The 17604-nt window shown below is 53.4% G+C and overlaps 9 protein-coding genes across 9 annotated transcripts; 7 read left to right on the forward strand and 2 right to left on the reverse strand.

The window, feature by feature from the left end:
• Positions 1 to 30: 30 nt before the first annotated feature.
• Positions 31 to 285, forward strand: BO80DRAFT_449545 (putative C6 transcription factor; the record flags this gene model as incomplete). The annotated part of the gene is made up of 1 exon (XM_025721749.1): positions 31 to 285. A coding segment is annotated over one exon (255 nt), but the record flags the coding sequence as incomplete, so codon positions are not given.
• Positions 286 to 1361: 1076 nt separating this feature from the next.
• On the reverse strand, positions 1362 to 2206 carry med7 (mediator complex subunit MED7; the record flags this gene model as incomplete). The annotated part of the gene is made up of 2 exons (XM_025716273.1): positions 1362 to 1889; positions 1943 to 2206. 2 exons carry the CDS (start codon positions 2204 to 2206, stop codon positions 1362 to 1364), a joined length of 792 nt encoding a protein of 263 aa, XP_025570408.1.
• A 256-nt stretch (positions 2207 to 2462) lies between these two features.
• On the forward strand, positions 2463 to 3991 carry BO80DRAFT_485238 (phosphatase PAP2 family protein; the record flags this gene model as incomplete). The annotated part of the gene is made up of 4 exons (XM_025723487.1): positions 2463 to 2613; positions 2643 to 2761; positions 2811 to 3157; positions 3208 to 3991. The coding sequence occupies 4 exons, from the start codon at positions 2463 to 2465 to the stop codon at positions 3575 to 3577; spliced, it is 987 nt and encodes a 328-aa protein (XP_025570409.1). The 3' UTR covers positions 3578 to 3991.
• On the reverse strand, positions 3705 to 5262 carry BO80DRAFT_429342 (NAD(P)/FAD-dependent oxidoreductase). Its single transcript, XM_025720445.1, has 2 exons — positions 4036 to 5262; positions 3705 to 3977 (listed from the first exon to the last, which is right to left on the reverse strand). Exons 1-2 carry the CDS (start codon positions 5126 to 5128, stop codon positions 3757 to 3759), a joined length of 1314 nt encoding a protein of 437 aa, XP_025570410.1. The 5' UTR covers positions 5129 to 5262; the 3' UTR covers positions 3705 to 3756.
• Positions 5263 to 6024: 762 nt separating this feature from the next.
• optE (small oligopeptide transporter, OPT family) lies at positions 6025 to 9318 on the forward strand. The gene is made up of 12 exons (XM_025714558.1): positions 6025 to 6409; positions 6457 to 6693; positions 6743 to 6889; positions 6939 to 7137; positions 7186 to 7700; positions 7749 to 7970; positions 8022 to 8075; positions 8134 to 8215; positions 8272 to 8388; positions 8437 to 8621; positions 8671 to 8721; positions 8774 to 9318. Exons 1-12 carry the CDS (start codon positions 6137 to 6139, stop codon positions 9005 to 9007), a joined length of 2316 nt encoding a protein of 771 aa, XP_025570411.1. The 5' UTR covers positions 6025 to 6136; the 3' UTR covers positions 9008 to 9318.
• BO80DRAFT_241951 (Zn(II)2Cys6 transcription factor) lies at positions 9319 to 11485 on the forward strand. Its single transcript, XM_025714559.1, has one exon. The coding sequence runs from the start codon at positions 9630 to 9632 to the stop codon at positions 11385 to 11387; it is 1758 nt and encodes a 585-aa protein (XP_025570412.1). The 5' UTR covers positions 9319 to 9629; the 3' UTR covers positions 11388 to 11485.
• Positions 11486 to 11699: 214 nt separating this feature from the next.
• Positions 11700 to 14047, forward strand: BO80DRAFT_429345 (uncharacterized protein). Its single transcript, XM_025720446.1, has 2 exons — positions 11700 to 13108; positions 13153 to 14047. The coding sequence occupies exons 1-2, from the start codon at positions 11948 to 11950 to the stop codon at positions 13933 to 13935; spliced, it is 1944 nt and encodes a 647-aa protein (XP_025570413.1). The 5' UTR covers positions 11700 to 11947; the 3' UTR covers positions 13936 to 14047.
• Positions 14048 to 14192: 145 nt separating this feature from the next.
• Positions 14193 to 15479, forward strand: BO80DRAFT_392477 (F-actin-capping protein subunit alpha). Its single transcript, XM_025717217.1, has 7 exons — positions 14193 to 14325; positions 14391 to 14409; positions 14459 to 14574; positions 14627 to 14716; positions 14766 to 14818; positions 14871 to 15008; positions 15064 to 15479. Exons 1-7 carry the CDS (start codon positions 14269 to 14271, stop codon positions 15410 to 15412), a joined length of 822 nt encoding a protein of 273 aa, XP_025570414.1. The 5' UTR covers positions 14193 to 14268; the 3' UTR covers positions 15413 to 15479.
• A 120-nt stretch (positions 15480 to 15599) lies between these two features.
• On the forward strand, positions 15600 to 16807 carry BO80DRAFT_505665 (PEX11 domain protein; the record flags this gene model as incomplete). Its single annotated transcript, XM_025724503.1, has 3 exons — positions 15600 to 15889; positions 16044 to 16231; positions 16439 to 16807. The coding sequence occupies exons 1-3, from the start codon at positions 15733 to 15735 to the stop codon at positions 16805 to 16807; spliced, it is 714 nt and encodes a 237-aa protein (XP_025570415.1). The 5' UTR covers positions 15600 to 15732.
• Positions 16808 to 17604: the final 797 nt, after the last annotated feature.

Consider the following 17604-nt stretch of genomic DNA (forward strand, 5'->3'; position numbering starts at 1 on the left):
CCCCCTTTCCTCATAACTAACAACCCCAGGACCCTCATCTTCTACCCCATGTCCGCCCTCCTTGCCATCTTCTGCAACATTCTCCAAAACCCCTCCGACCCCCAAGCCACCAAAGACCTGGGCCTGCTCAAAATAGCCATGAGCATGATGGAACGGGTGTTCCTGCGCCAACCGTCCTCCGTCAACGAGATCGTGCACATCAAAATGGTGGCGGATTTCGTGGCCGAGTTGTATAGACTTGCGAGTTGTGCGATTGAAAAGGCGTGGAATGAACGTTCGGCATAGGTGGGTGGGTAGGTAAGTAGGGACTTGAAGGATTTGGAGTTTTTGTTTTGTGGGTAGATAGATGATACCTAGATGGTTGTGGTGGGTAGACTTGGCGTTTGGTTTCGGGGTTACTTTTTAGATTGTGATTGCTATGCAAGGGGTTTGGTGTGCAGGATTGCAGATTGATTTATTGGCAATGAGATGCCAGTGTGGATGAATGAGCTACAGCAATTTTACGAGATTTACGAAAGAGTTGATGATTCCGGATAACAAAAATGGATTCATATTAACTATCATGATATATGCGAGCGAAACCCAAACCTGAACCGAGTCAGCAAGACGATTCATCCAATCAATGTGATTGCAAGATAGCAACAAAGCGATTAAGCTTATTTCAGAGAAAAAGAGGTAAGATGCGCAGTTATCATCAAGGTGTACATTGCTGTACTTCTGATGGGGTTGAAACAAAGATAAAGGCAAATCATCATATAAGCTAAAACAAAGAGAGAAAAGTTGCTCGACTTACCAATTAGATATGATTGGGGTTGCGAAGTGGCGCTAAAAGCTGAGGTTGAGGATTGAGCAAACTGGAAGCATCATCAAGCTTTGGAGAGTGCTCAATCTTCAATGAGCAGCTTTGGCCATGGCGAATGTTGTGGTCGTCGTTGTATGGCTGAAGGAAAGTTGCGGGAGAAATTTTGGTGGGATTTTAAATGCGCGTCATTAGCGCGGCACGTGATGCGTGCGGAACTTTGTTGTTCCTGAGCGCAGAGGGTGGGTTTATGGGTATCAAAGTGGATGCTCTGTTCCAGTTTTGTAATTCGCGTCTGCCAAGTTGGGTTTGGGTGTTGGGAAATACACAAAGGCTAGGAAATGCCTGTGTTTAGCCTGCTTCACTTGTTCTTATTGGTCGTGGCTGAGATGGGACCAAACAAGATCATAACCCGTTTCGCTTTGTGCGCGCTCTCGTAGAAGGCAGTTTGGCGTATTAATCTGCAGGTCGGCTTGTCATGGGCATTCATGACAGACTTTTAGTAAGAAGCCGAGGCTTCCTGGGGATAGCTTCGACACCGAGCTTATCCGCATCAATGCACTCAACCCTCAATTTTGCCATCTAGGAGATCCCAAACCAATCGTGCGTCTTCAATAGCCTTCTCGTTTGATGTGGCATCCTTTCTGCCGTCCTCCTCTGATTGTTGGGCAGGCGACTGCGCGGCTATCCCATCGGCTTCCAAACGTTCGAGGACACTCGTAATCTCGGCCTTCAACTTGTCCATCTGCTGAATTTCTTCCCTCGTTCGGCTCAATTGCTCTTCCATCATCATGATCAGCGATTCCCGAGCTTGGTGTGGTCGATACAAGTTCAGAAGATGATGCGCGTTGATGAACAGGTTGCGCAAGTCCTCAACTTTGGATTCAAATTGCTCCGGAGACACCGAAAGAACGCCCACGAATTCGAGAAAGTTCAAAAGGAGGGATTTGCTGATCTTCAGGAGATAGTATGCGTGGTTGAGCGGTCGAGACGGCTCTGAAGGCGATTGACGGTCGGTCTCTGCTGGCGGGGACGAGGGGTAAAGCTGAGTGATGCCCTGATCCTTCAGGGATGGAAGAGCGGTCGAGAGCTATGAATTGTTGCATTAGTAGGGTAACAGCTAGAGAGCAATTGCGAACGTACGCTTTGGAGTTCTCCAAACACGCTGTAATGTCCGGAGCTAGGTATCTCTGGGGGCACGAGAAACCGAAGCTCTGGCGGTACGTCCAGGGCGCGTAGTTCAGCTGGCGACCATTTTCTTCGCTGTGGCTTCCCATCCTCCCCTTTTGACGCTTCCTTCTTGATCTCCTCGAGCTTCTTGAGATTGTCGGGCGTGAAATGTTTCCAGAGCGGGGGCGGCGGGGCAAACGCAGTTGCGAGGGTCCGTGGCTGACCAGCGTCGGCCATGATGTTTGCTGCAGTGGAACGGCCGGAGGGAATGACTGAAGGGCACGTCGCGGCGAAGGGGCCGAGTTGTTGAGGATGAAGGTGGTGTTTGTGGCCAAGTCCCAGGCGGCGCAATGCGGAGATCCGGTGTGGCTGGCCCGTGCTCTCAGGCGGCCAGGCCACCTCTCATGGTTGCTGGTACTCTTTCCTTACCAACCACCGCATCTATCTATCCAGGCGTTGCCTTTCGCCGGTTTCCCTCAACTGAACCCACAGAATGCCTCGCAGTGGTCTTGCTGCTGGCTCAGCAAGTCCCCGCTCTCCGGTGGCTGAGGCAACTGGCACAATGTCCCGTCTCTACCAACGCTCGTACCCGGTCGTCGACACTGTCGCGCTAGCCTGCATTGTAGGCGCCTGGATACTGGGACGTCTTGAACTTTCTCCTTGGTTGGCTCAGGCACGGCACTGACTATTTCTCCCCTGCAGATTCAAATATTCGCGACCCCATTTCATCGCATGTTCTCCCTAGATAACAAGTCTATCCAGTTTCCCTACGCCATTGTGGAGAGAGTCCCCGTCGGTGAGATCTACTCCCGCCTTCACTTCTTCTCAAGGCCAATGTCAGCCTATAGTGTGGTCCATCATCTATGCCGGAGTGATCCCGTTCCTCATTCTGCTTGCCTGGGCTGCCGTGTTTCGCCCATACCCCCACAAGGTCCAAGTCACCTTACTTGGCTTCCTCATCGCGCTGATGTTAACGAGCCTCATCACGGATATCATAAAGAACGCCGTCGGACGACCTCGGCCCGATCTGATCTCGCGTTGTATCCCAAGGAAGGGCACGCCTGAGGACTCTTTGGTCTCATGGACCGTGTGTACTCAACCTAACGAGCACATTCTCCAAGAAGGATGGAGGAGTTTCCCCAGTGGCCACAGTAGCTTTTCATTTAGCGGGCTGGGCTATCTGTCATTGTAAGCTTGCATGCCGCTGATCCGCATACTTATATTGATTGATTGTTTAGTTTTCTTTCCGGTCAGATGCATGTTTTTAGACCACGGACCGATCTCTGTCGCTGTCTCGTGGCTTTTGTGCCGTTTCTCTGCGCTCTATTGATCGCCATCTCTCGTCTTGATGATTACCGCCACGATGTATACGATGTCACCTGCGGTTCACTTCTCGGATTGCTGGTTGCATATTTCTCCTACCGACGCTATTACCCAGCTCTTCGGTCCGTGAGCTGCGAGAGCCCTTATGGAAGAGACGAGATTATCGGACCGGATGGCTTCTCTAAGCTTCCTGGTGACGAGGAGCAGCAGTTACCAGGCCATGGATCTGCCACCCGTCCGTGGGATGCCCGGGAGTCCTACCAACTTGCGGAAGCCGCAACTTAAAAACGGTAGATTTGAACTCATTTCCCGTCATTGTGTGTTTTGTTCTATGATACCCTAGAGTCTCAAATGTCGATGTACTATTCTTTCCGAATTGGCTTTCGCTTGTTGTTTTCTAGAATACATCCTTCTCGTCCGCTTGATGCCGGCAGCTTTGGGATATTCATTATATGTCATTATTTTTACAACTTGGAAATGTCTCTATGCTGTACATTGGTCCATTCCTTGACCTCGTGGAAGTCCATCACCCTGTTGGGTCCTCCAAATCGGCCCAGGGTGTCGTTCCAGTTTCTGTCCGAAGCAACCTCCGGGCTCCATTTGATGAGCTCATGGATCTTCTGAGGGACCTTGCCCTCCAAGGCATCGACGATCAGACCTCCGATCGATGGTAGGTACTTGTAGCCTGTTCGACGATCAGTCAGCAATCCAAGGGTGTATGTCTCACGAACAAGGGGACCTACCTCTGCCAGAAGCACCGCACCCCAGAATGAGTGATTTATGCTGGGGGTGACGGTCGATGATGAACTCGCGGTTTGCGGTGTCCGCACACCAACAGATTCTTGCGAAGCTAAACGGGCGGTCTGCCAATTGAGGCACCGTCTCTCTGAGCAGCGCACGAACCCTCTTCTCGGACTCCAAGGGGACCTGTGTCTTCTCAAATGGAAGACTTTGTAACTTCCCATCCGGGGATTGGACCATGTTTGTGTATCCGGGATGCTCATCACAGATCTTGATCTCCCCACGCTCCTCATCCGGCTCGAAGAAGAATCCCTTTTCAATATTGAAGATGACTGGCATGTCCTTGTAGAGCACGCGCTCCTCGGGCTTCAAGGCGATGTGTACGAGCGTCCACGCAGTGGGGCGCAGCTGGTCCTTGAAATCTAAGAACTGTCCTGCATTTGCACCAGCGCACAGGATTGTTTGCTCTGCGCGCCAGATTTTTCCATCTGCAGTTACGGCACCCTTGACGTCGTTGTTCTCGAAAATCAGAGTGATGACTCTGCCAGCTGGCGATCCCGCCACAAACTTGACCCCCAGTCTTTGTGCTTCCCTTGCAGCAGCAACCAGAGCGTTGCGAGCGTGGGCCCAACCGGCCCCGGAACGAAGGAAGTATCCCTTCCATCCAGGGAAATCACCCTTGAGCACAGCAGGAGCCAAGTCGCGAAATTGCTCTGGCTGCGACATTTCAACAATGTTGGGATCCTCGTCAGGCCTCACTCGGACACCAAGGCGGTCCAGGCCGGCTGAGGTGCAAGCGGACATGAGAAGACCAACATCGTGATAGTACGGTTGGAAGAGAGGGTCGTTCTTCCAGCCCTGGAAAGCTTGTTCTCCCAGGATTTCATTCACCTCAATCTCGTCCTTTCTGTTGCTGTACTGACCGGAGGAAATAACCTTGTTGACATCGTTTCCGGCGGAAATGGCGGACGGGACAGGGTAGGGATCCAGGACGGTCACGTTGGTGTAACCTCTGCGAGCCAGGTGAAGCGCTGTTGAGCAACCCCAGGTACCGGCGCCAACAATGAGGATTGAGGAAGATTTAGTGATGGCCATCGTGTATTGTGTCTCGTGGCAAGCGACCGTGATAACGGTGGGGGAGGGGAAAAAGAATCCTCGATCAATGCCGCTCCAGTGGGGAACTCTTGAAATGAGGAAGTGTGAGAAAGCAACTTGCTGGTAATCACCAGAGAATGGCTTCACAGGACTACTGGAATGGCCTTTTATACTACGGTACGACGATGGCGAGAATGAGGGCCAATGGATCATCAGATGTCGGCAGCTTCCCACCCACTGATAGGCAGGAAGGTCCACGCGTGCTTATCGAGCCGTGGCCACCGCCTGGTTACCCTATGAGACCGACCCTCAACTAACACAAACCCTCCCCGCGTGCACAGTCCAACCCATCTTATCCCTGGCCCACCGGAGCTTTATCGCTGCGTGCTTTGCAGGCCCGCTCGCCCGCCGAGGTCGGCCGCCCAAGTCTGGCGTCCGGAGCAAGACCGAAATACCCCCGCCGGCAGTGGCACAACTGGCGGATGGCGAATAGACTGCATTAGCCTAGATGCGAGATAGGACTAGAATGGCCACAGCCCGGCCTTGTTCTGAATAAGGCTTTAGCTGGATGCATGGGCGCCTTTACCCCGTCGTTGCCGGTTATTCGTTCGCTTGGACCTTACTCAATTGCTCCTGGAATCTTACGCAGCCGGTCGGTGGCTTGTTCTGGCTCGCCATGAGCCCAATAATGGTTGCTGCCGCACCTTGTCTTTTCCCTCGTATTAGGGCTTGTCCCGTGGTGATTGCTCGGCATTTCTATCAGGATAAGCCTTCCATAGACTGAACTCTCTATCTCGCCGCTGCCTTGAGCCTATCTGCTCTGTGATATGGAAGCCGTTGATACGATATCCCGGCTAAGTTATGGCGGCAGTATCCCGCTATAAAAGGGGAGAACGCGACTGCCGGATGGGCTACATTTTAGCCCGCGACAGCGTAACCGGAACGAATTTGCCAGTTCTTGTTCGTCGGAAGAATATTGCAGTGAGGAGCGCATGATAGGACCTATTCATGGCTCGCTATCTGCCAGAGAGACTGCAAGATGCAGATGTCGAGGAATATTCGGGGGATCCAACTTTGTGCGACGATGGCGTTTCTAAGAAGCCCGTGGCCACTGAGGATGCCTTGGAAATTGCCCTTGGCGAAAGCAGCAATGTTGAATATACCATTGACTCGGACAACTCCCCTTACCTGGAGGTGCGAGCTAACGTGCCAAACACGGATGACCCTACCTTGCCAGTGAACACTTTTCGGATGTGGTTTCTGGGTGTCGTCTTTACTCTTGTAGGTATACTATGGGCTCACGCTATCGCTTACTGACAATCTTCCAGCTCGGTACAGGTGTTAACCAGTTCTTCTCCATGCGATATCCAAGTGTGACAATTACATCCCTTGTGGCGCAGCTGCTCAGTTACCCTGTGGGTTGCTTTTTCGCCAAAGCACTGCCTATCATGAAGGTCCGCTTATTTGGACGCTGGGATTTGGACATAAACCCGGACCACCATTTCAATATCAAGGAGCATGCTGTGATTACGATCATGTCTAATCTCAGTTTCAACCAATCCTGGGTGAGTCTTGTCCATTGAAGGATGCGAACGAGAGACTGACACATACCAGGCTAGTGCTATTATCCAGGCACAAAAAGTGTATCTGAAGATGTCAACGCCGGTCGGGTATCAAATCCTGCTGTCGCTATCTATGCAGCTGTTTGGCCTTGGTCTTGCTGGGCTGTCCTATCGATACATCATTGAGCCTCCTCAGATGGTAGGTCTTGCAAGATCGATCATCAGACTAGCTTGACTGACTGCATCAGATCTGGCCTTCCACATTGGCGAATGCTGCGCTCTTCCAAACACTACACAGCGGTGCAAACCCAATGGCCGACGGCTGGAAGATCTCCCGGTACCGGTTCTTCTTGTACGCCTGTATTGGAAGTTTCTGCTGGTACTGGTTCCCTGGCTATATCTTTACCGGGCTGAGTACATTCGCCTTTATTTGCTGGGCAGCTCCTAGTACGTGCCCCATATAAGAAGAAGGTAGCTCCGCTGACATCGGTACAGACAACAAGGTCGTCAACAATCTCTTCGGCATGACGACGGGCCTGGGGTACATGCCAACGACTTTTGATTGGAGCCAGATTGCCTACAACACTTCACCCCTGACTATCCCATACTGGGCTCAAGCCAACGTTTTTGCAGGCTGGTTCTGCATATATGCTATTGCAGCTCCAATCCTTTACTATACCAATACATGGTACACAGCATATCTCCCACTCACGAGCTCTGACGCATATGACAACACCGGAGGCCTCTACAATTCAAGTCGCATATTGGACAGCTCGGGTGCCATCCGCGAGGAGATGTACAAGGCATATAGCCCGATCTTCCTGCCTGTAACTTTCTCCTTGAGCTACGGAGTAGGGTTTGCAGTGTTAACTTGCCTGATCACGCACGTGTTACTGTACCATACCAAGGATATCATCAGTACATTTCGGGGGGAGAACAAGAAGGATATTCATGCCAGACTGCTTTCCCGGTATCCCGATGTACCCTGGTGGTGGTACGCTGTTCTGACGGTCGGTAACATTCCTTCCCTGACGACGCAAAAGGCTAACTGGGAAAAGGTTATCATTGTTGCGCTTGCAATCATGACCCAATATGTATGGGACACAGGCCTCCCATTCTGGGGTTTATTTATCACATTGGCCTTGGCTGCTATCTATGTAATCCCAGTTGGAACAGTATATGCCGTGGCGAATCTGAACAGCAACTGCCTGACCGTCTTGGGAGAGATTGTGTCTGGTTACCTTCTGAAAGGAAAACCCCTTGTTCTTTTGATCTTCAAGGTACGAGTCTCGTTAAGCTTTCCGGAGGGTTGGTTTACTGACAAGAATAAGTTCTATGCATACACCGGACTCAGTCAAGCTATGTATTACGGCGCAGATATGAAGGTTGGTCGAGTCCACACTTTTTGCTATGAGTCCCTATTAACATTAAAACTTTCACTAGCTGGGGATGTACATGAAGATCCCGCGCCGAACTCTGTTTGTTGCTCAGCTGATTGCCTGCATACTGGGGACCTTGACACAGAGTGAGTACCATAACTTCGCCGACTGAAAGATGATGGCTGACAGCTGACTTGGGAAGATGGCGTCCTGCTATGGATGCTCGGAAATGTGAGCGACGTATGCTCCGAGGATCAACCGGATGATTTCACCTGTCCTCAAGGCCGGGTCAACTACAACAGTGCAGTTTTGTGGGGAGGTAGGGTCAGCCCTTCGGTTACACAGAGCTTCGCTGACGATGATATAGCAATTGGCCCTTCCCGACTATACAATATTGGGAAAATCTACTCTGGACTCCTGCACTTCTTTTGGATTGGGGCACTGCTCCCTATCATTACGTTTGCCCTGCGCAAGAGATATCCCAAGTCACGGTTCCTGGACGCCATCCACTGGCCGATTTTCTTTGCGGGGACCGGTAACCTGCCTCCTGCAGTATGTGGACCTCTTGCAAGTCATATGCAATGCTAACTGACGGTGGTAGACGGGTATCAATTACTCCACGGCATTCGTGGTCAGTCTAATTTTCAACAAGGTAGGCCATCCTTTAGAACCGAGAAACCAATTGGCACTCTAACACCATCTAGATCATCAAAGGGCGTAAGCCGCTGTGGTGGGCCAAGTACAACTATGTCCTTTCGGCCGCGCTGGATTCGGGCGTTGCCGTTGCAGCCATTGTGATCTTCTTTGCGTTGACCTTTCCGGGGGTTACCTTCAACTGGTGGGGAAATACGGTAAACGATGGCACGGTAGATAGCAAGGGTACCCCGTGGTTGGAATTGAAAGCCAACGAGACGTTTGGGCCCACGACATGGGCTTAGGTACCTGCAGCAGGCCAGACAGCGGGAGGTATCGAACTTGAAGATTGACCCGGGTTGCATGTGATGGGCGATGATCGACATTGCTTGGCTGCGATTAAAGCCTGTTTGAGATGATTGATTCGAAGTAATAGATGGCATTTCAAAGCAGCCTTCGGGCGAGTATGGCTGCAAAGTATCTTGTATGTCCAGCCAGGCGGCAGGTTGGTGCCTCAGGCGCTAATCGGAGCGGAAGATGGTGGGCCCGCCTTATCTGGGCCATTAGTCACGGGCCGGCGGGACGTCGGAGCGTCTCGATAAGTGTCGATAAGCATCGCGGATTGTTCGCTGGTCGTTGAGATTAAGCCACTGCAGCTCTTATCCGGTGAGCTGCCCAGGCCAATCGATTGCTTCCTGCAGGAATCTTGCTGGGTCGTCTTCGGTCTTGTTGCGCCGGTCCATCCCTGAATCACCGGTGCCCCTCCTTGGTCACGTTTGGGTGTGGCCTTTTCGCCACGGTTGACTCGACCCGAAGTGCAGTCTTTCCCGTCCAGAGTGATTGTTTGTGCTCCTGCAACCCCTTCCCGGAGTCAGAGGAGTTCTCCAATCCGCAGGACTGCCCGGCCATGTAAAGATCCCTAGTCGGATGCCGCGCAAGAAGGCTGCAGACCGCGTGGGTCCGGTCAAGACCCGAAGTCGCAGTGGCTGTAAGGAGTGCCGCGCGAGTCGAGTCCGCTGCGACCTGAAGAAGCCGATCTGCACCAGGTGCCTCGAGAAGGGCCTAGTATGCTCGACCCAACTGATCCTGAAATGGGAGTCGGAGTTCCTCAGCCGCGGCTTAGCCTTTGGCAGAGCCGGCGTTTGGAGTAAGGCTCGGGCTGCCGGCGGGCCTCCCACCAAGCCTTCGCCCGCCGCGGCGGCCTCTTTCCTGCTCAACGATCAGGAATGGTGTCCGATCCCCCTGGTCGAGCCGTGGGGGTTCGTCAACAGTGGGGTCTCGACTTTCGAACAGCCCTACGAGGTCAATGTCGCCTGTGATGAGTTGAATGCCCTGGTGGTCCGTGACAAGGGCAAGAGTCCTTGGCAGGATGATTTCCTTGAAGAGAGTTCGGATTGGTCCTTGTCGATACTAGATATCCCCGACTGCTCATCTGTCCCACCGCTATCTCCACAACCGACCCCGCCTTTGTCGATGTTTCCTTATCTCTCAGAGTCCAATCAAGGGCTCCTCTTTGATTACTATCTCCAGCAAGTGTGTCCCCGGACCACCGCTAGCTCGAAGCTACTGTCTCCATTTGCCTCGATTATCCTTCCCTTCTGCATGTCAGCATCTCCTATCCTCTTCAAAGCCATCCAAGCTCTCGGGGCATGTCACTGGTCGCGATTCGACTCGTCCTACAGTGTAATTGGGCTTCGGCTCAAGTCGGAGGCTCTCCGGGGCCTTCGTCACCGCCTGGCCACTGAGGGCTCAGTTGCCTGCTCGGCCGATCCGGAGGTGTTGGCAATTATGATGATGCTGTGCCAGTACGAGATTGTGGACAACTGTGACCAGCGCTGGACAATCCACCTGAAAGGTGCCAAAGACTTGATTCGCCTACGGAGACAGCAGCAGCTGACGTTATCACGCCCTCGTCACGCTCAGGATCCGGTCTCTGCCTTTGCTGAGCTCTTCTTCGCCTTTCAGGATGTCATGGGACGCACCGCCTGCGGTGAGGAGGTGCTGTTTGGGACCGATTACTGGCAAGAGAACGAACGCCATATCGACCTCTGGATGGGGTGTAGTCCGGAACTAGTTTCGATTCTGTCGTCGATTACGGAAATGAGTCGTACGAGACGACAGCTCACCTCTGACACCGCCCGCGCATCGTTCGCTGAACGAGCAGCCTCCTTGGGCCGCAGGCTAGAGAGTCTCGTGCAGGATATCGATGACGATGATGACGGGAGTCTTCAATCTGCTGCCGAGTTAAAGCGATTGGCAGCTGTTCTATACCTGCATTGTGCACTGTATGGTGCGTCGCCGTCTACGCCATTGGTTGTGGGCTACGTGCGAAGAATCCTGCGACTTGTTTCCGACATGCTCGACTCTGGCTCCCTGGTGAGCATGACATGGCCCGTTTTTGTGGCTGCAGTGGAGCTTGACCCTTTGCATGATGAGGTCTGGCGGGATGCTAGTGGCGATATTGTGGTGTATGGACGACCACTTGTGTTACGCGCGTTGGCGGCGATGGCCGAGTCCAGCGTGTCGAATGTGGCTCGGACGAGAGCCGTGATTGTCAAGGTGTGGCAAGCCCGAGACAGCGATATGCTGAAGGGGTCTCCAGTGGATGTCTCGGATGAAATGGCTAGCTGTAATGACTGGGAGTGGTATGTTGCGCCGATTAGTACGGCAATGAGCCTGGCGTAAGCCACTCCACAGGGGAGGGTTATGGTTGATGCTTGGATGACTGAATGACATGCAGATTGTGGGAAATAAATGTGTCTATCACTTAATATGAACATATATGACCATGTATAAATATTGGTTTCCTTTCTTTCGATGGTCAACACTCTTGTCCACTGTAGGTCCTGACATACCGTATAGTACGAGCTAACCGCGCCAATCAGAGAGACTGGCAAGAAGGCGGGGCAGACGCGCGGTGATTGGCCGGACGGGGCGGAGGACGTCAGGGCGCGGATGAGCCAAGGCAGGCGAGCCTCGAGGCGCTCTTGCGGATGGCCTCAACCGCGTCTACTCTCGTGTTATCTCGATCATGCGTTGCTGCTCATTCTTCCATTCTATCTAGACGATAGCCGGAACGATCCTCCCGCAGCTATCACCGCCACCGTCTGTACTACTCTCCCGTCACAGTCACAGCCACCATCCCCGATATCCCACCTGAATCACCGCCAGTCATTGCGTGAGACTCACCATGGTGTATGCGGTCTGAGGCGTACACGTGTAAGAGTGGTTTCCCGTTCGTGAAGATGACGTCGTCCACCAACCCCTCAACTCTATCGCACAGCCTGGCCATTCCATTTGCGAGCCGGCTCAGCGAACAACTGTCGCAGCGGACCGAGCAAACCGGTTCAGGCACCGACCCCGACCAGCCCGGAGACAAGACTGCGGCGACACTTGGGCCTCCATTGCGTCCCTCACCGAACACCCGTTCCTTGAGCGACGCGGCAAAACCAGTTTCCGCGCTGCCGATCCAGCACGACGATACCCGACCTCCCAGCAAAGATGATTCCTCCCTCTCGTCGACGCCCGCCACCCCCGCGACGCCCCAGCGGCCCTCCATGCCCGGCCTCTCGTTACACCTCCCTTCCAGAGCTTCTGGACCGTTGTCCGTCTCCAATCGTGCCCCGCTCTCACCGAAACTTGACTCCTCTCACATCTACGGCTCTCCGGGTTCCGTCCTGCCCCGTCGGTCGCGGGGTCTGGACTTTTCGCGGGCCTGCACCAATCTTCATCATTCGACCCTTGCTGAAGCGTCCCCGGACTCGTCCCCGACGATTGGTGGCCGAGGTGTCAATATCCCGCAGCGGCGTGGTTCGCCCGGCTCGACCTCCGGGCTTCAGTTCTCCACTTCCAACCCGGCCGATCGGGCTACGATCTCGAGCTCGGTGTCTAGTGTCAATATGATGGAATCGGACACGAGCAGTAGTGAAGAGGATGATGAGCCCATGGTCGGCGATCGGGATGACATGATGATTACGAATACGCCCCAGGCCAAGCGGTTGGGAGGCGGGATGAGTCCTTTTGCGGTCGGGAATGTGTCGAGTCCGGGGAACGAGTGGATGGGCGGCTACTCGCAGGCCGCGGCGAGTCTGATGAGCTTCCAGCGGGCCCGGTTCCGCAAGGGACGCAGCCGACACAGTTCCAGCAGTGCCAGTGGCAGTTCCAAACAAAGTCCGGGGCCGCTGTCCCCGCCTGTGATGAAGAGCATCGAGGGCCAGAACGGATACTTTGGCACTGGGCCCCGACGGGGAAGTCTGAGTCTGGGCACGCGGGACTTGCGGCTGTCGGATGTCAGCGATGAGGGAGAGAACCGCGCTGCGCGTGGACAGAGCCCGAGTACATCGAACTCCGAGGGCGGGCCTCTAGGGGTGATCCGACGGGCTGTCACCCGCCGGGGGAGTCTACTAGTACGTGCCTCTACCGTCGTGTGATTGCTGCTAACTGTATCTAGCCTAAAACGAAGACATTTGCGCGTATTCGGGCCGCGCTGATGGAGGAGTCTGCCCCCATTGATAGTGAAGCGAAGCGGGAAGCCGAGGTGATTCGACAGGTGAAAGAGAGCGAGCCTGAGGTCCAGGCGAAATCGCCTTCGGGTGGGCTGTCATCCCTCGATACCACCCCCGTTGGTCCCGGACATACTCCGGAGGATGTACCTGGAAAAGGTGGAACCACCACGCCGGACGAACCAAAATTCATCGACCAGGCGAATAGAAACTCGGGCGGCGTCGAGTTCTGGAACTCGTTTGACGAGCGCTACCGCACGCCGCCCCCGCCCCAACGTCGACACGGGGCTTCCTCGGTCTCGGAGGATGACCTGGCGATGGACCTGACCCCGTCTACCACGGTGGGATCTCACACCGAGTTTGCCAAACCGAGCGAGCGGCCCAGCTCGCGGAGTGACGCGCAGGGCGCCCATTCGGGATTTCTGGGCGACTTCAAGCGGAAGCGTCGACGGGATGATGATTTTGACCCGAACCTGTTCAAACGACGGGCAGTGTCTCCCAGCATGAGTGCGCAGAGCAGTCCCATCATGCCGAACTCTCCGGTTGTCAAGGACACCAGCCCGAGCATCTGGGGAGCGCCGCGATCGAACCTGGGCTCACTCTTCCCGGATCGGCCGGGGACAGACAATGGCCCGCGAAATGGCAACAACCATACCGGGACCCTCAAGCGGGTTGGGTTGCAAGGAATGACCGAGACCAACGATGGGTTTATGAACATGAGCATCGAGTAGCTGGCTGCCGGCTTATTGTAGACATGGACCGTCTGTTAGCGAGTTGGAGTTGGGTGCATTTCGGGTGGTTACTTGGGATAGTCCGTAATATAATGTAATCCTATACCTTATCCATGTGATGTGTGTAACTATATGGTAAGACAGTGAGTATACTCCCTACTCCGTAGAGGATAGCCGCGTCGGCCACGTGCGGCGGCGGAGTCGCGCTAACCGTAGCTCCGTCGGCGGTGGCAGCGGAGCTCCAGCTCTCCAACAGCTGCCCCTCACTCTGCCTCCTGATAACCTGCTTCTCTATCTACCCTTTAATCACCCAGCTGCACGCCATACACGAACATGGCATCCACCATCGAACTCGCATCCTCCTTCATCGAGGGTGCTCCGCCCGGCGAGGTACCCCCCTCATCCCCTCATCTCCTCTCCTATACTGTATCCCCTAATCAACTAACGAGACTCAGCTCGCAGATGTCGTTGCAGGTACGCCAATCCGATCCCTTTGTCCCCCCCGCACTAAGCAGCTCTGCAGACGTGAAAGCCCTCACCTCCGACGGCCCCGACATCATCCCCTCCCTCGCTCCGGCCTTTGAGCGTTACAACGAGACCCAGCTCGCGACCGTGAAGCTTCCGGGCGCCAGTCAGGAGGTAGGCCTGATTCTACCGAAGCCGATATCTGGGCCGACCCTGACACCCACAGGTCCTGATCAGCGAATACAACAAGCTCGAGGGGAACCGGTACTTTGACGTTGAGAGCCAGACGTCGTTTGAGGTGGATCATATTACGCAGGTGGGTCTCCCAGCCGGGAGAGAGAGATGGGATATTGATATTGGGATAGGAAGCATCCGCGGCACAGTCGTATGTTCTGGAGTCACAGAATGCCGACTTGATGTAAGGTTCCCAACTCCTGGGAGAATCTGGAATAATGGCTGACGAGAGGAAGTAAATCCCTCCTCAAATCCCTCTCCGCACACGCCGCCGAACATTACCGCTCGTGCTCGTACGGCGTCTATCCTATTGAGGATGATAGTGCCGTGGCGATTGTGCTGGTTGCGAACCGCTACTCGCCGAATAACTACTGGTATCCCCCACCCGTCCTAGTACTCTTGGGAATGCTGTATTGATGTACTGTACAGGAACGGCCGCTTCCGCGCGATTTACACCCTCCCCGTGGGTTCATCCACCACCATCTCCGGCCAGATCAAGGTCGACGTGCACTACTACGAAGATGGTAACGTGGCGCTGAATACCACCAAGCCGGTGAGTCTGTCGGTGCCGTCGGCGGATGCTGGAGCGATTATCTCGAAGATTGCGGCTGCGGAACGGGATTATCAGGAGGAGTTGAATCGGACGTTTGTGAATACGGCGGAGGGGGCGTTCAAGGGACTGCGGAGACAGTTGCCGATCACGAGACAGAAGGTCGAGTGGGAGAAGGTGGGTGGATATCGCTTGGGACAGGATATTTCGGGTGGAAAGGGGCGGTAGATAGTGTAGTTGCAGTATTAGATTATAGTTTTTTTGCAAGTCTGCCATAGGTGGTAGTGTAATCCTGATTGTGATGCGATAGTGATTGATCGATGGATCAGATAAGCGGCTGACCCGATATCGCGATACCGCCAACACTGCCTCTTACGGGAGTGTCTATTTACCCGTGACTATTCACCCTCCCTATCCTTACCACCACCCATACCCATGAATTATACATAACCCTCTCACCCTCAATAAATACATATATACACAATCTTCATCACTAGAGACCAAACCACCCCAACCCAAACCCTAGAAAAAAAAAGGAAGGAAGAGAGATGTCCTCCCACCTCACCCGCTTCACGCGCACCACCCCGGGCTTAGAAAAAACCCTCCGATTGATCCAATCCCTCTGCGTACTTGCTCTCCAGATCCCGGATTTGGATTCTGTGGCGGTGCTCAGAGTCGGGATCGCGAAGCAGCAGTTGGCGCTGAGTAGGTCCCTCCCCTTCTTTATCTACTCCTACCTACCCTACTCCCTCACCTTATGGTATGAAATGAAGGGAAAAATACATCTACGAAAAAAGAAACCGAGGGAGAGAAGTGGACGAACGGAAAGATATATATATATATTGATGATGGATTGTAGCACGCCGATTCCTCCGCTTCTTCAACTTCATTGACTGTTTCCACCGAGGATTCGCATTATTAGGCACACCATCTACACCATCTCCAACATCTCCCAGTGATACATGGGGTGAGTTACTACGCATCGTCCTAGAAATCACGAAATGGGGTTGTTTCGGGTGGTATTTTCTGTTGGAGGATTTGACGTTAGTAAGTTCCCCCCTCCCCCCTCCCCCCATCACCTTCCCCTTTACCACTCTGTCTATTTTGGTTTATGGTTGGATGGATTGCTGTGATCCCTTCTCATGGAATGGAATATTGTCATGGTTGATATGAGTGAGAGAGTTACGTTCTATGCTATGCTATGATATATGGAATGAATGAATGAATGAATGAATACTAATAAGGAATAAATAGCTCCACGCAACATCCATCTCCCCCCTCCCTGACACCTGGAACCAGACTCTCCTGACGGAGGCGAATAAGTTCTGGTTTTATGCGTTGGGGGTTTCGATGCTGGAGTCGGGGTGGGCGTTCATTTCACTGGTGTTTTCTGCGCAGAAGAACGATCCGGAGAAGGAGGGAAAGACGCATGAAACTAAAATGACCCGTGGAAGGGTCAGTTCTTCCAGTCTATTCAAGAAGGTATTGGTCGATGCGTGTGATTTACTCATCCCTGGGACGTTTCTCGGGTGGATTGCGATGGAGCAGGGGGGCGTGGGGGTGGGGGTCGGGATGGTGGTGAGTACACTGCTTTCGGGGTGGGAGATTTGGAAGGCTGTTTAGGTGGATTAAGGTTAGGGTTAGTGTTGGATTTGATTTTGGGGGGTGGGTTGAGAGGGAATGTGAATGGTGGGTAGAGGATAGAGATAGATGGGATGGAGAGATGGGTGTAGTGGGGTCTGTAATTATATGATTGAATTGAATGAAGCATGATTGAGTTTTAGTATGGAAGAGTTGGTTGTTTAGCTGCGCTTACGATATTAAGAGTTGGGGTTGTGGTTCATTGTATGTTCAATGAGATGAGGATGATAGACCGAAATAGGGTGACAAGACTGAACAGTGGTAATAACTACTTATTAATGATAGTGGAGTAAGGCCTTGAGTATTTATAGAGATATACACGCCTGCATAGTCTAAGCTGACGCCGCGCTCATGATCATATTCGAAAGTTGCCCCCTGCGCAGTGATGCAGTCTTCTAGGAACGGGTGATGTAGCTGCTTCTTCTGTGTTGCATCTTGTAGCGGGTGCAGAGCTCAGGTGCTGATGCTAGTCAGGGAGAGATGAACCTCGACCTGACTGCCTCTGGATGGCTCTGGGCTCTCTGAATGCTCCTGGCTGACGCATGTTGACCCCCGTCGCCTGCAGTGATCGCAGACGAGGTTGGCGGGGGAGCTGTAGATGCACCGCACCTTTCACCGTTTGCACTCCCAGCAGCTCCGAGTACCTTTGCGAACCTTTCTCCGCTTGGACATGGGGCCATCGTCCATTGTCCAGCGATTAAATCGGATGAAGTTGGACTGGAAGGATGATGAGGAACGGAAGAAGTCATGGTCTGACGGAAGGATTTCGGCTGGTGGTC

The sequence above is a fragment of the Aspergillus ibericus genome (genome assembly GCF_003184845.1).
Source record: "Aspergillus ibericus CBS 121593 unplaced genomic scaffold BO80scaffold_62, whole genome shotgun sequence".
NCBI classification, from domain to species: domain Eukaryota; kingdom Fungi; phylum Ascomycota; class Eurotiomycetes; order Eurotiales; family Aspergillaceae; genus Aspergillus; species Aspergillus ibericus.

Bases quoted from the DNA above. Each gene is read 5' to 3' on its own strand.
- BO80DRAFT_429342 (XM_025720445.1), bottom strand. From the start codon at position 5,128: ATGGCCATCACTAAATCTTCCTCAATCCTCATTGTTGGCGCCGGTACC. The intron at 3,978-4,035 runs GTAGGTCCCCTT...ATCGTCGAACAG, and splicing joins GTGCGGTGCTTCTGGCAGAG to GCTACAAGTACCTACCATCG.
- optE (XM_025714558.1), top strand. From the start codon at position 6,137: ATGGCTCGCTATCTGCCAGAGAGACTGCAAGATGCAGATGTCGAGGAA. The intron at 6,410-6,456 runs GTAGGTATACTA...ACAATCTTCCAG, and splicing joins TGGGTGTCGTCTTTACTCTT to CTCGGTACAGGTGTTAACCA. The intron at 8,216-8,271 runs GTGAGTACCATA...TGACTTGGGAAG, and splicing joins ACTGGGGACCTTGACACAGA to ATGGCGTCCTGCTATGGATG.
- BO80DRAFT_241951 (XM_025714559.1), top strand. From the start codon at position 9,630: ATGCCGCGCAAGAAGGCTGCAGACCGCGTGGGTCCGGTCAAGACCCGA.
- BO80DRAFT_429345 (XM_025720446.1), top strand. From the start codon at position 11,948: ATGACGTCGTCCACCAACCCCTCAACTCTATCGCACAGCCTGGCCATT. The intron at 13,109-13,152 runs GTACGTGCCTCT...AACTGTATCTAG, and splicing joins CCCGCCGGGGGAGTCTACTA to CCTAAAACGAAGACATTTGC.
- BO80DRAFT_392477 (XM_025717217.1), top strand. From the start codon at position 14,269: ATGGCATCCACCATCGAACTCGCATCCTCCTTCATCGAGGGTGCTCCG. The intron at 14,717-14,765 runs GTGGGTCTCCCA...ATATTGGGATAG, and splicing joins AGGTGGATCATATTACGCAG to GAAGCATCCGCGGCACAGTC. The intron at 15,009-15,063 runs GTATCCCCCACC...TGTACTGTACAG, and splicing joins TACTCGCCGAATAACTACTG to GAACGGCCGCTTCCGCGCGA.